Source organism: Odontomachus brunneus, unplaced genomic scaffold, assembly GCF_010583005.1.
Source record: "Odontomachus brunneus isolate Ranch 3 - 2012 unplaced genomic scaffold, Obru_v1 Obru_scaffold_151, whole genome shotgun sequence".
NCBI lineage: Eukaryota > Metazoa > Arthropoda > Insecta > Hymenoptera > Formicidae > Odontomachus > Odontomachus brunneus.
The window spans coordinates 610293-625323 of NW_022639601.1; the positions used below are offsets into that span (position 1 = coordinate 610293).

General features: G+C 34.1%; 1 protein-coding gene and 1 long non-coding RNA gene across 10 annotated transcripts in view; one reads left to right on the forward strand and one right to left on the reverse strand.

Annotated features, from left to right (window-relative positions):
- Nucleotides 1-3831: 3831 nt before the first annotated feature.
- On the reverse strand, nucleotides 3832-13985 carry LOC116850660. 3 transcript variants are annotated; one of them, XR_004379396.1, is made up of 6 exons: nucleotides 13841-13985; nucleotides 6779-6948; nucleotides 6051-6105; nucleotides 5697-5962; nucleotides 5501-5593; nucleotides 3832-4554 (listed from the first exon to the last, which is right to left on the reverse strand). It is a non-coding gene; the product is annotated as an uncharacterized LOC116850660 (long non-coding RNA). The 3 variants fall into 3 exon arrangements; XR_004379397.1 differs by lacking the exon at nucleotides 13841-13985 and adding an exon at nucleotides 11381-12262; XR_004379398.1 differs by lacking the exon at nucleotides 6051-6105.
- Nucleotides 13986-14057: 72 nt separating this feature from the next.
- Nucleotides 14058-15031, forward strand: part of LOC116850659 — a 50029-nt gene continuing 49055 nt past the window's right edge. For all 7 annotated transcript variants that reach the window (XM_032829190.1, XM_032829188.1, XM_032829189.1 and 4 more), the window contains exon 1: nucleotides 14058-14917. In XM_032829190.1, the coding sequence (XP_032685081.1) occupies nucleotides 14087-14917 (831 nt within the window). In that variant the 5' untranslated portion in view covers nucleotides 14058-14086. The remainder of the gene's footprint in view (nucleotides 14918-15031) is intronic.

Consider the following 15031-nt stretch of genomic DNA (forward strand, 5'->3'; position numbering starts at 1 on the left):
GCGGGGGAGAGAGAGAGAGAGAGAGAGAGAGAGAGAGAGAGAGAGAGAGAGAGAGAGAAGGAGTGAAAGAGAGGGGAGAGAGAGAGAGACCGAGTCAATGCGTCCGAAACGGACGCAATGCGCAGAGATACTGCGGTCCACGAGAGCACGGATGTATGAGTGTGTAACGACACGTTGTCTCTCCTGCTTCCTCATATCGTTGGCCGTTCGAAAATTAATTAATTCGGACGCGAAGAGCGGCGTTCCGGCCAGCATGGAGCGCGCGCGCGCGCGCGGAGATAGCGCGATTGCGTGATGCGAGGAGTGCTCCGGCTTTGTACACGACACTCGGTACATTCAGTTGCGGTTTGTTTATAAAATTAGTGGATGAAAATATTAGAATCGTTGATCTTTCGGTAGTGTGTGTCGCGCGCGCGTACCTGCTGTGGAACAAGAATTTTAGGTATTTGTAATTATAATCGTATATAGAATTACTGTAAATCGTGGTCAAGAAAACTGTTTTTTTTTTATTAAATTCTATTGTAATGTTAGTGGCATTAATCTTATATACATGTACTGTTATTGCACTTTTGCTGGGACAACCAAAAAATATGGTTGAGGCTAAAAATAACTCTATAATTTTAGTTAGATCAATCATTTCTCTCTCTCTTTCTCTTTCTTTTTCTCTCAATAGGAGAGATTCTCAGTGATCCATTTTGGTACAATGCAAAGTGGGGGTAGAGTGATAAGTGTTGTGTTTTTTAATTGGCTTCAGAAAAACTAAGGTTCTCAGTTTATCATTACGTGCGTTTGTATGTTCTTTCATAACTCGAGAACCATTACAGATAATGAGGTGAAATTTTTTGTAGCTTGTTCAGCATGTTATGTACATGGTTTATAGATTGGTCATCACCCGAATTTGTCCAGGCAAACTGGAAATTAAGTGATTCCATTACTTTTTTTGAAAATTCGAGAGCATGTAGAGATACAAGACGAGACTATTATTTTTAACCAAATTCCAAAGAAATTTCTTTTAACTGACTTCAAAAAAACAAACTTTAGTAAATAATTAAAAAAATATGAAATAAAACATTTTAAAAAAACCTTGAAAATGTCAAAAGCTCTAAAAGGTATGAAATAATTTTGTACCAATCTTTCTATGTATCTATAATCTTATCTTAATATTCTAGCAATATTAAAAATTGGCGCGGAAAAAACAAATTAGGTAGGTAACTAACTGTATAACTGTAGAGAGATAAAAAATAAAAAAGAAGTATGATTATTGTCTCAATCAATCAGGTTTCCACGTTAACTTCTAAAATCGTTAGAAATCTTAAAATTGTGAAAACTGGTACAAGATTGTGTTCTTTAAAAATGTAATGTTTTCTTTTTAATTAGTAAAATGTTTAATGACATTTTCATGAAAGACCCGCGCCTGGCGGAAGGTTAAAAGGTAAACGGCCTATAAGAATGAACGCATTGATGGCTGCAATGAATGACATTTTGCGGAAGGGTAATAATGTCGATGATGTAACGCACATTAAAACATTTTTTCGGTCTTGACAGGACATTTTATGAGTTTTAAGCATTAATCGATTGAAATTATACTTGACTAAAATAATATACATATTAATAATTAAAATGATTTAATCTTTGTAAAATATATAATTACGAATAATTTGATATGTCGATCGATAAAATTAATTTTTAATCAATGAATTAATCACAGATTGCATCATACTTCATATCTCTTGAATTTCGATTTTCCTTTTTATGTTAGATGTAGATTGTAAAATGTTAAAATATAGACTATATTTTAATTTTGTTTTAATTAATTGTAAATTAACAGTATCATGTATATAAAAATATAAATTAATAGTATATATTTTTACTACAACTTGTTTATTTTTATTTGAAAGGAATAAGGCTATTAAGAGCCGATTGTGGATGTTTTTTTGCAAATGTCTATGATGGGGAGGATAATAATGTTTGTAGTGTCAAACGCACGCGCCAAACTATTTTCCGATCTTTACAACGCAATGAATCAATCTTCCACTAACAACGACCCTAAATCGTTTGTTTATTTTTAAGTTCATATATTGTTAGAAAAACTAAAATTCTTTTTAAATTTGAAGATTTAAATTTAAATTTAAATTTAAAGTTAAATTTTCAGACGGATTTTAACGTTTCTGAAATAAAAGTAGTTGCAACGGAAAAATAAAATTCGAGGTCGCTATCTTTGCATACAGGAAATTAAAGTAGAGATATCTTATTCTCAAATCTTTTAGAGTTGCCATACATATCAGCTCGAAGTAGAAAAATAGTTTTTATTATCCGAAACGGTATATAATAGACTTCCAAGGAATTTCATTCTAGCTAGTAACACGTCGCATAACTTTATTCATCCGATGGAGAGAATACTAACACAAGATTTCGAGAGAATCGAAAATTTACTTTGCTATTGCTAAATTAGTTTTTCTCTATTTTTTAATAATAATATTATTTCAAATTTAATAAAACTCAAGGAGAAGTATCTGCATTTTAAAAGATTTATTTCGGAATTTTGTATCCGCTGCTCCTCTCAAAATAAATATTAAAAAAGGCACATATGCGAGCAATACTTCTGGGGCCATCTGGACCCGGTTTCTCCTATTTGTGAACAGCAGCACAAAATTAATTACAATTGACGGTTTAGATTGAGGATTTAATTTTTGTGTTGACATTTCGTGTGTAATTAGTCAAATCAAGGTTTGTTTAATAATTCATTTCATTAATTAACTGAATCATTTGTGATAGTGTACATATGTGACACTTGATTAACTTGTATTATTGATTCTAGTCAAATTTTAGTCGATTAATATCCAACGCTGTTTTACCGAAGTGTTAGTATACTTTAGCCGGAGACACTAAGAATTTCCCTCATTTTGCGTGACAAAAGTCGCTTTGCCCTTCGGCGGATTAATCGATATCCAGAAGCATATTTGGAGCGGTTTTACGATCGTCATACATACGTGTGTATTTGTGTACATATACTAAGTAAAACGCCTCTGTAGTAGTCGTTACCAATGAGACTACTTGATACGCGTAGAAACCATTTTCGTGAACGAACTCGAGGGCTTTATTCTAGAGTCGATCAATGGCGCCGTATCGAGAGTTACGATTTAATAGATCGCGGAGAATCACGCCTGAGTCAATAGATTGTCTCTCTCGAAAAATTACTGTTCTAAATTATTTAACTAAATTGGTTAAAATTCTGACTTCGAAAGAAAAAATTATTTAGTTAATTTTGCATTAAGTTAAAATTAATGAGTAGATTCAATTCAAATTAACTTGATTTTTTAATTAAATCAAAATTTTAGTAACAGAGAGATATCTCTCCACAATAACAATGAAAAATAACAATAAGCAAATAAGCGGTTTAGCTTCCATCCACAATTTGTTTATTCGCCCACGATATGGAAGTGTTATTTATCTTAAAAAGTCGCGGATATATTTCCTGACGTCACATTTTTTGGCTCAACTGCTGTGGGTAACTTAATAGAATGTCAAAGCGAATGACGAGCTCCAATAATGTCGTAGCTATATAAATTTAACGTACGACGATCGTCACTTATAAGGTTATACTCTTTTTTTTATTTCTTGTACAGTGGATTGCAAAATTGTTTAGACACAATGAAGTTGAAAGCTCACTAATTTGTCAAAATTGAAGGATGTTACCGACGGATTACACAATAATAATATAATATAAATAATATAATATATATTATATATATATATATATATATATATATATATATATATATATATATATATATATATATATATATACATATAATATGATATAATTAATAGTATAATTAAGAACACTAAATACTAATAAATAATAGTAACATTAATAATAATTAATAATAATAATAATATAATTACTAGGCCTGTCGCAATAATACAATTTTAATAATTTGGTGAGCTCACAACTTCATTGCGTCGAAATCGCTTTACAACTCACTTTATCCTGGTGAAAATATAGCAGTTTTTATAGTCCGCTGAGTTGTTGTCAAGTATTATTGCATTTATATTAGTTATAAAAATACTGCGTAGGAACTAGACAAGAACTTATTCAGTAGTTAAAGTAGTTTACTGTACGATGTGTTTCAAATAGAACAGAAATTTATGATGACGAAATCAAAATAATCGAATTGTGATCGAAAAATGAACTTTTAGTAATTTTCTCCTCATTTTTGCCTCATTTTGACGTTGTTCCATATACGTCGTGCTTTGCAACACCTTAGGAAGCTTCTTATTCGAGCTGTTTTTGGTTCTCCGCTTCCTCGACATTACCGGTTGGTGAAAGGAAGGTCCGTGAGATCTTTATGGATTAGGGTCTCTATACAGGAATATCTGTAACATGTTAAGTTTACGGATTTCTTTGTGTTTTGACTTAAGTTTAATTTTACGTACAGGTATAGCCATTGAATTGTCAGTACTTAACGTAACGTAACATGTTGCGGATGTTTTTGTGCGGAGATCCTTAGTCTGCAGTCTCCACCACTGTGTGGACGCTTTCTCCTGCGATATCTTGAGCACAGATGCAGATATTATTCTAAGTCCTGCAGGACTTAGGCTCTCCACACAGGAACATCCGTAACATGTTAAGTTTACGGATTCTTTGTGCCTTGACTTAAGTCAAGGTTTAATTTTACGACAATTGCATTGTCAGTACTTAACGTAACATAACATGTTACAGATGTTCTCGTACGGAGACCTTTAGTCACGCTTGTGACACTCATAACGTGAGCCTCTAAGTCCACGAGGGACTTAAAGGAAGAAAGTCACAAATTAATTTAAGAATAATATATATTTAGAATCGAATGGTTATATTTAATGTTAAAATTCGCGCGCGCGATCTCCGCACACTGAGAGAAGAATTTAGTAAATGTTATCAAAATTTGGTTACTATTACTAAATAGTAGACGTAAATATAGCGGGCTAAAGTTATGGCAATACTTATTAATTAATTTAGTTCTGTAAAATAAATTATTTATTTGACAGAAGTAAAATTTATTTGCTTCCAGAATATATTTGGTAAATAAAACTTATTGAATAGTTGAGCAAAATAAGCGATTTGTAATAGTTACAAAATTTTTGGTAGGTTCAACCAACCATCTGTAATAATAGATATTGAAACGATGTAATAGTTGCAAATGAATGAATTTTTCGTTGTGCTGCAACAAAACATACTTATACTGGTAACAAAATAGAACTCGTACCTATTGAATCTTTTATTACATGAGATATAACAATTTCATAACAATTATCAAATATCTGTTCATAACTGTAATATATTTCATATTAAATATTTAACATTAAGTAACTATTACTAAATTATTTAATTGATATTACTGTGAATGCAATTACGTCATACTCCCGATCTATTAAATATTTGGTAATTATTATCACATTTGGTATTAGTTACTAAGCATTCAACGAATTTCTGTAACTAAATGCAGTTTGTTATAGTTACCAGTCTTTTCTCTCAGTGCATGATATGTCAACTGTGGCACGTGTTCATTCCCATGTTTATTACATACTTTTATTATATACTTTTCGTCAGTTTCTGAAACAGAGAAAATAGAAAGATACATTACTTTTGTAATTCTACATAACAAAGGCAGAGCTAGTTGAAATAATGTCATTTGATAAAAAAATGCAATATTTACGAATGAACAAGGAGCTTCGCAGTTTCACGTTTGGTCCGCTTCACTTCACTTTCTATTATTATTTAATAGAATTCTTTAAAGTTTGAGTTATTTCATTAGTAATGCGGTTTCCCGGTGAGCTCATATCTGTTTTCAGCGAAGTTATCTCCGTGTGTAAGGACTCTATTTGCGCGGTTAGGATATTAATTCGAGCTTCAATACGTTCGATAACTATATATAATTAAACTATCATTGTCCTCTTTAATTTTTTTTTTTAGAAATTGTACCTGCAAATAGTAATAATCTTTATTGCGCCACTGCTAATAAAGAAACGTGTTTAACATGAATAAAACGATATTAATGACAATTATTTACGTTTAATTCGTTATGTTCATTGAATTTTGATCGAGTTATGGATACTTTTTCTGTTCTGTCAACATAAAATATCAATGATTAATGTACAGGAACAGTATTGCAAGAGGATAAAGGGAAAGAAAGGATCGTTTTAACACTTACTATTACATTAAAGGGCGTTTTAACACTTACTATTAGTTAATTAATTCACAGAAGGGTTCCGATGTGATAGCCGGAGGTGATTTTAAAATTGAGGATAATAACGAAACACTGCTAATTGTGGCAATATAAACATAAATATAAGCGACCAATTACTTAAAATATATATAGTCATCACAACAAATGCCTACTTTGCATATAAACTAGAACGTTAAACTTAAGCGGTTTAAAATTTCAATTTGTCAACACTCGGCAAAACCGCTCAAAAGCTGAAATTCCTTGGAGATCTAACTTTTTTGCTCAATTAAGGATTTGGAACCTGTTTTTGATGTTTCTGAGCCTAATTTTTGTTTTATTCTGTTTTTAATCTTCCAGTGCCGAATGCTCTAGAAACTTTGACAACAATTTTCATAGAGGCAGCTGGATAATGTTTTTGATAGTTTTTAGGATATAAAAACCTCTGCGTTTTATACCTTGATTTTGAGGTGGGCTTTATTTAATTTATAATCTTCCGATCCCAGATATGTCAGAAATCTCGATAACAATTTTCTTGGTGGAAGAAGGTTTTAAGGATTTTTAGGATAAATTACCTTGCGAATTTTTTAGGTGGTTTTGCTTGATTTTGGATCTCCCGACCTCGGGTGCGCCAGAAATGCTGTTGTTTTTTATGAAGGAGAAAATATTTCTGAAGGTTTTTATGCTGTAAAACCTCGCTTTTCAGTAGTTTTGTCTGATTTTTAAGCTGTGGTTCTTGGGTGCGCTAGAAAAAATAGTAAATATTTTTTATCTCAAAATAGCGATTAGAAAATAAGTTTTTATGTGATTTTTGAGGTATGTGTACCTCTTTTTTTAAGATTTTGGATGATTTTATCGCACTCCAATCGAATTGCACGAGAAGTAACAATTTATACTCTACTTTTCTCTGTAATCTTCATAAAATCATGAACAATGATTTGTTTGCAAAGTTTATGCCGTATTGATTACACAGAATTATAAATGATTTTATAGAATGAAATTACAATGAAACAGAAGTGAATTGAAACATTGTTCAATATATGACAAAAACGATTAAAAAAAAATTAAACGTTTAAAACGACCATAAAATAAGCAATCTATTAATTATTTTTCTCGTCTCATTTAGCCTTAATGTTTAAATCATCGATTTTTTTCGCTGCTGAGTGAACGTGACATAAGCGTCGGCATGAATGTGCGATGTTATATATATATATATATATATATATATATATATATATATATATATATATATATATACACACACATAGTCACGTGTTTCCCTTTTTTTCTTCTAGCTACAGAAGATGCTGGAACGTCTGGCCTACTTCGAAGCGACACTCCCGATCGAGAAGTCCTCGTGGGAAGACGCTGTTCGCGTCGAGTCGTCAACAGGACACTTCGAAGTCTCGTAGAGCGAGATATGGCACAGGTGCGATAGATTGAAATAGTAGGCCGGATTTGCGGCACGCAACACGAGAGAGAGAGAGAGAGAGAGAGAGTGAGAGAGACAAGGGGAGAGGGAGATAAGCAGATAAGAAGTCAACGCGCGCACTGACCCGGCTACACGGTAACCGCGATTAAAAGTGAACGCGCACACTTTCCACGTATTGGCCGATGTGGCGAAAGTGTAACGGTGCTCGCAGCGAAACGTTCACCAGATATTGGCCGTTTCGCTTTTAAGGGAGAATTATGTGGAAAAAAATTTTGGTCATTTTTTATTGCATTCTTAAAATATGTACATTTGAAAATATTTGTGTGAAGGTAGGAGAATATCGAAAAATTGACGGAGCAGGAGCGGTTTGAATACAAAGGCGCGCCGGCCTGAAATATCGTTATTAAATCTCGCAAAGGTCTTTGCTTACACCTCAACATCTTTTCTTTGAGTCTTGAATTTTTTTGTACGTTTTCTAAAGAGTTCATACATACATACATACATATATATATATATATATATATATATATATATATATATATATATTCCTACGATAGAAGAGAACAAAACCAGTTGAAAGTATAACGGCAGTGTGTTTTGAACTTCCAAACGCTGCGGACATTTCACGTTTATTACGATGGATAAGAAAGGTTCTAAACAACAAGAAGTGAAGAGAGGAAGGCAGAAAAAACGAAAGTTTAGAGGAAATCAATATACTTTTGAAGAGAATCACTCGTTTGCAAGTATATCTGTTGCAAAATTATACAAAACTATTGGCGATGAGTACGACAATGAATGCTAGCTGTGTTACTTTGTCATTTTGTTTCGTATTTTTTGCATTGAGTGATCTTGTAATATACAAGGAATGTAAAAAGAGTGTAGTTTAGTGACAAAAGTTATAAAAGCCTAAGTTTTAAAGTGAAAGTAAAGTGATTTTTGTGTCCTGCCAAAATTGGTTTTCCAGATAGAACAGATAATAATATCAATCTGATGTAATTTTGACGAAATTTGGTCAATATTTAGTCAAAATGACGTTAGATTGACATTATTTTGACTATTCGTTCTACCTGGATTTTTGTCGGTCAGCGAATCTACCCAGACAAAACAAAAAATCAAAATTGAAAATAACTGGAAAAAGCTCACGATTCTATCAATTATGATTCCATCTTTTTTTCATTGTTTTGACTTTATTTGACGTCATCGTGATTTTCTGTTCAGTTTGGGTATCGATCATACATCATTTGACGTGTCGAAGAGACGGTGAGAAACGTTCTTTTGACGAAAAGTCAAGAAGAAATATGCACGGATGCTCAATCTGGCTACATTGCGCATGTCCTTCGATGTTTTCTTTGCTATTGACCCGATTCATTGATCCTGCTTGTGGATCATGACAGCGTGATAGAATCATTTGAATCAATTGACGAGCTATGACTTGCAACACGGGCCAATAATTCTTCACGATGTGAGCAACGATACTTTCCTCCGAAACGATATTCGCGTTTTTCTTTTATTCTGTTGCTGTTTCTTTTTCTTTTTATTTCATCTTTTTCTTTTCACTTCTCTCTCTCTTTTTAATTTTTACTTTTTCATCTTGTCTGTGTTAAAAATATGTAAAGATTATATAATTCCTTTGATAAAGCGTATAGGTATTTTAAATGTGCTTTTAAATTCCGAATATCTGTGTTTATTTATCGCTCTAAATGCTAACAGCAACTGCTAGATGGTTTGTCTAAATAATATAGTGCGTTATTCTCATTGCCTTAAAATATTCAAAATATTCAATCAAGATAAGATTTTGTTTTTGTCACAATTATTATGAATTAAGACGGTGTATCGTTGTACCGATTTCTAAAAATTGAATGTGTTTCGTGTAAGTGCATCTGACAATGTTTCTATATATCCCTTTTCCCTTGTTATAATAGTAATGAATAAATTTGAATTGCAAGAAAGAACTTAGCGGTAAGCAGTTCAATCAGTTTTTTTTACATAATATTTTTAGGAGAATTTATTGGATATCCAGGAGTAAAACATGATACATCTTTCTAAATATTAATCGAACAAATAATCGAATCCCTTTTCCTTTTTATAGTAATAATGAATATATTTAGACCGCGAGAAAAGAAAACAATCGTCACACCATCTAGCGGTAAACAATTCAATCAATTTGTTTACTTAATATTTCGAGGAAAATCTATTGGGTATACAGGAGGATGTGAGATATTTAATAGTATTCTAAATATCAATCAAGCAAATAATTACATCCAGTATAGATAATGAAAAAGTAATAATAGATTATAATATACAAGGTCGCCCACGTAAAGTGTTACAAGTTAATAACTCTAAACATATTTGTCCTATCAAAAAGTTGTTCATGAGAAAGTTTCATATATTCGAGGAGCCCTTCTAACTACGTAAACAAAAATCCACTTCCGTCCCCCCTTGAAGAGGGCGGGGGGTAACTTCAAAGTTTCAAATGGGACCCCCTATATAATGTTATATATTTGGATTTTACGGGAAAAAGCAAGTAAACTTTGTCTGAAACATTTCTTTGGAAAATGCTCCTATCAAAAGTTATAAACATTTAAACTTTAATGTAGAGTGCATTGAAATTAATGATAAATTAAATAAGACTCATAATTTTTCTGTTTTATTTTATTAAATGTTCGAACTATTGACCATTAACATCTAAACACTTATTAATTCTTTTTACAAAACTTTGCCTAACTCTTAGCTTGCACTAAGGTGACCCCAGAAATGTTGTTTAGGCAAAGTTAGAGTTAGGCAAAGTTTTGTAAAAAAAATTAATAAGTATTTAGATGTTAATGGTCAACAGTTCGAACATTTAATAAAATAAAACAAAACAGAAAAACTATGAGTCTTATTTAATTTATCATTAATTTCAATGTATTCTATATTAAAGTTTAAATTTTTATAACTTTTGATAAAAGCATTTTCCAAAGAAATGTTTCAGACAAAGTTTACTTGTTTTTTCCCGTAGAATCCAAATATGTAACATTGTATAGAAGGTTCCATTTGAAACTTTGAAGTTATCCCCCGCCCCTCTTCAAGGGGAGACGGAAGTGGATTTTTGTTTATGTAATTAGAAAGGTCCCTCGAATATATGAAACTTTTTCATGAACAACTTTTTGATAGGACAAATATGTTTAGAGTTATTAGCTTGTAACACTTTACGTGGGCCACTCTGTATATAAGATTTTATATATTATATAATTAATAATATAATAATTAATGATATAGTAACTAGATATCGGTATGTGTGAAAATTTCTTACTTTATAAAAAATTAAAGAAGCAGTTTCTCTCTTTTTTATTTTTTTCAACATTTTTTTCATAAATTACTAGATTTATATTCTAATTACCATACATTTAAAAGGGTTTTCCAAGTTTGAATTAATTTTTTTATTCCTTTATCTTTTTCATCATTTGACTCTTTCTTCATTACAAAACATTCTCTTTTTTTCTCTAACAAAATAAAGTTAAACGTTCAGCTAGCAGTCGATTTGTTTCCGAAACTTATATGCACGAATTTTATCAAATATTAAAGAGTGCACGAGAACTTAAGAGAATAATTAAATAATAAATAATAATGAATAATTAATTATAAATATTTAATAAATCCTAATACATCTTAATATTTGGTAAAATCGCGCAGAAGTATCGAAAACAGATCGAATGCCGACTACTAGACATTTCGCTTTACTTCATATTTCTTCACATGAACTCACCTTACTCACATATAATATCTCATAATACTGCTAATCTTTTATTGTATTGTGTATTATTAGTATATTGCGTGCAAGTTTTTTTCTGCGCTTAAGAAGATAGCATCTAAAGCGCATAATAAATAATACATTTTCTCCCTCTCTCTCCCTCTCTCTCTTATCCTTTCTCCTTCTATCTTGCAAAAATTATAGCAGTCGAGTGATAAGACATCGTCAAGGCTGTTGGTCGGCAATTCTCGTTATTGCGGCCGCTCGTCGTTACCTTTTATCGCTTAACCGACCCACAGACGGCGATAGCCGGCTAAAAATATTTATTACTCGCATTGTAATACAAAGTATCGCTCGATAAGGTTAGAAACTCTAGCTGAGTTTTCGTAGTGACAAATTTAATATGTTTGTTTGTTTCCTGGCAGACTTTCGTCTTCGATGATCTTCGGGAGGTGAACGATACGAGCTCTAACCGATAACCTAGATAAAAATATTGATAGAATTAGACCAATGTCGGTATCGGATAAATATGAAACAGATACGAGAAGTGTACTTTTGTATTCGCGGAAGAATCTCTGTTTACGTAGAAAAGGAAAGCTGTTGTATGAACAGAATTGAGTGACAATTGACGAGTATCTTTTTTATTCAATAACAATATTACTGAAACTAATACTTGTATACTAATAGGATTATTAATCCTGACAGTGACATGCTCGATTTTGAATGTATATTATTAGACATATATTGGACGTATATTATTAAAAAATTGATTTAAAATGTTTTAACGATGGAATTCCCGATGACGTCATTTTAATTCTTTTAAAGTCAATATATTCTATTAAATTAATTATCTTTACTAATTAAACTCTATAATTTTTTATGAAGTTAATATATTATATTAAATGAAATTTATATTATACTATAAATTTTAATTTGAACGTTGTATTAATATAAGACATAAGCAATAAGACATTTATTAAAAACTATACTTAAATTTTTATGTTATATTTAATATGACGTATTGTTTAAGGCAAATTTTGATAATTTTCTTTCGTATTTCTTTTGTACTTCTATTTTGTCACTTTATATGATAAATATGAGTGTAATCTGATCACTCATAAGGGTCTCATTGTTGTTGAATTTCGTGATTTAATATACTTAAAGTTGCTGTAAAATTTACGTACTATCAGTCTATTGAGGTATAAGTAATAATTATAATGTATCTGTCTTTAGGCAATTATAAGTTTGGAAAAATTATGACAACTGTTGCAATTTGTTTACCATGTATGAAATGTCTATATTTTGCAAATTATTTTCTTAGCCTCAGCTTATGTTCAGAAATTATTATTGATACGAGATAAGGGGAAATAAAGAGTCCTAAAATATTAAAATCGCAAGAAATATTAAATCACTTATCGTTCTAATTATTATTATCTATTTTGTTTTATTTCTAACGTAGTTTTTGTGCATAATTTCGGGGAATATTTTGGAAGTAAATTGAACTTTACACTAGAATGAACTTTACACCAGAGTACGAGGCGATTTTTCTGTCAAAGTTAAAACAATATATATACGACGTATTATTCTCGATATAACATGGTTATCGAATCAAGAAAGTTTACCTTAATTATGGCTCTAATATTGTCAATTCTACTGGCACAACGGGATTTTTCCATGTACAAAATCGCGTGTGCAATAACGTGCGTAGGCGTATCACGTAATTGCTTTTTATTTACGACAATATTAGCGGTTGATGGCAGTTAATAAGCTCCTTCTTTCATCGTCGTAACAACTAATCGCCTAACGCATCGAATCTTTCTTGTTTCAGTTCGATCTCATCCCGTACAGGCAGACTACAACGATTATCGACGCGCAGCAACTTTAATTAATCTCAGTTTCCGAAGAAGGATCTAACCTAGTAACGAGGTCTCGAAGATACCATTCATAAACAGCTTCATTGTTATGTTCCTCTTAGTCTCTACTGTTCCACGTAGATAGACTGTGTCGCGTAGAAGATAGCACCACGACTTGGCGCTACCGACGAAAAGAGTTCATTATCAAGGTCGACTACAAGCGAGGTCGCGAAGGAAGTGTGCGGCTTCGCAGCACGGTTGATCGATCTTCCAGTTGGACAATCGAAGCTCATAAGTCTCAGACTAGAAGAAATCGGCGATTTTGCCGATTACTGACCCCACGAATTGGTCATAATAAAGGTTAAGTCAGTCAAGATGCTGTAAAACGTCGAAGAGAAGAACCGACCTTGAAGCAGTATAACTGACTTGGTCATCTCTGATCAGCATCATCGCTGCAATGACGCTGAAGAAGTGTCATTGATCAACCTTTCCATCGACTAATTGAAACTTAGGGGCGATTTAGCAGATTGCAGACTCCACGAGATAGAGATTGGATCAGGCTAGTGGAAGGCTACTGAAAGAAGTCGAAGAGAACAGTCAAGCTTGAAGCGATACGATTTACCTGGTCACTTTTAATCGCAGCAGCACTGCTCGAGCACGGCGGAGCGCGAACGCGACTTCCGTAGGTCGCGGATCCGGAAGACGGTGAACGTGCGAGCAGACGACGCCGACAACGACGACGACGACGGCGTCGAGGACAACCAGTGGCGTGTAGTCCGGGGGAGCCAGGGTATATGCGCGGTGTATTAATAGCCAAGTATAGAGCGGTGGTGGGGTGCCGAGCGCTCGCGGGTGAAAATAGAAAAGAATGTTTTTGGAATCCAATTGGACTTGGTTGGCAGAACGATGGGGCAATATGGCCGACTTGGCCGAGCGGGTGGACGATCTGATATGCAGTTTCGACTCGGCTGGTGAGACGACCATGGATACGCTGTCGATGCTGATATTCGGCTGGATGCTGTTCGGTCTGGTGGTGCTGTGTGTCGGCAAGTACGTGTACAATCGCTTCGTGCTGAACGAGCTCGCCAGCACTTCGTCGTCGTCGTCGGCGCAGCATGGCAAAGACGGCCATGCCTACCACGGCGAGAGTGTTGTGATAGCGAGTGCCGTCGGAGCTGTCGGAGCCGCTGGAAGGCTCTTCGACAAGTCCAAGTCGGTATCACCGTCGTCGACGTCCTTGTCGAGAGCAGGTACCGGTGGTGCAGGTGGCGGCGGTACTTCCGTCGCCGCCGCCGCCGGTGGTGCTGGTGCTGCTGCTGCTGGTGGTGGTAGCAGCAGCAGCGGCGGTGGTGTTATCGGTGCTGTAGGTGGTGTTGGTGGTGCTGGTGCTGGCAGTGGTGGTGGTAGTGGCGGTACCAGTGTGGTAACGAGATCACCGTCTCCTTCGACGGCCGGCTACGTGCCGCCGACACCGCCGGTGAGGAAACGCCTGACCAGGAAGACCTCCGGTGCCCTCATCAGCCCGTCCAGGAGCTCCAGGGCTCTGCATCTGCCGACCGCGACCGGAGCCGACACCGAGGCCGTGCGCTGGGTCAACGAACTCATTGTGTGGCTGCACTACGATCTGGTGATCCTCAACGAACTCTTGGCTAGCTGGGTGGCATCCCTCAACGACTTCACTGTCGGCTCCAATGATGAGGTGAGGATACTTTTCGCTTGATGGGCGGTGAAGTATTCTGTGTATCTAACTCTTAATCTTTTCGAGTGAGGGCGTGATGAAAAAGCATTCTTTGTGGTTAGAACTCGGTAAGAT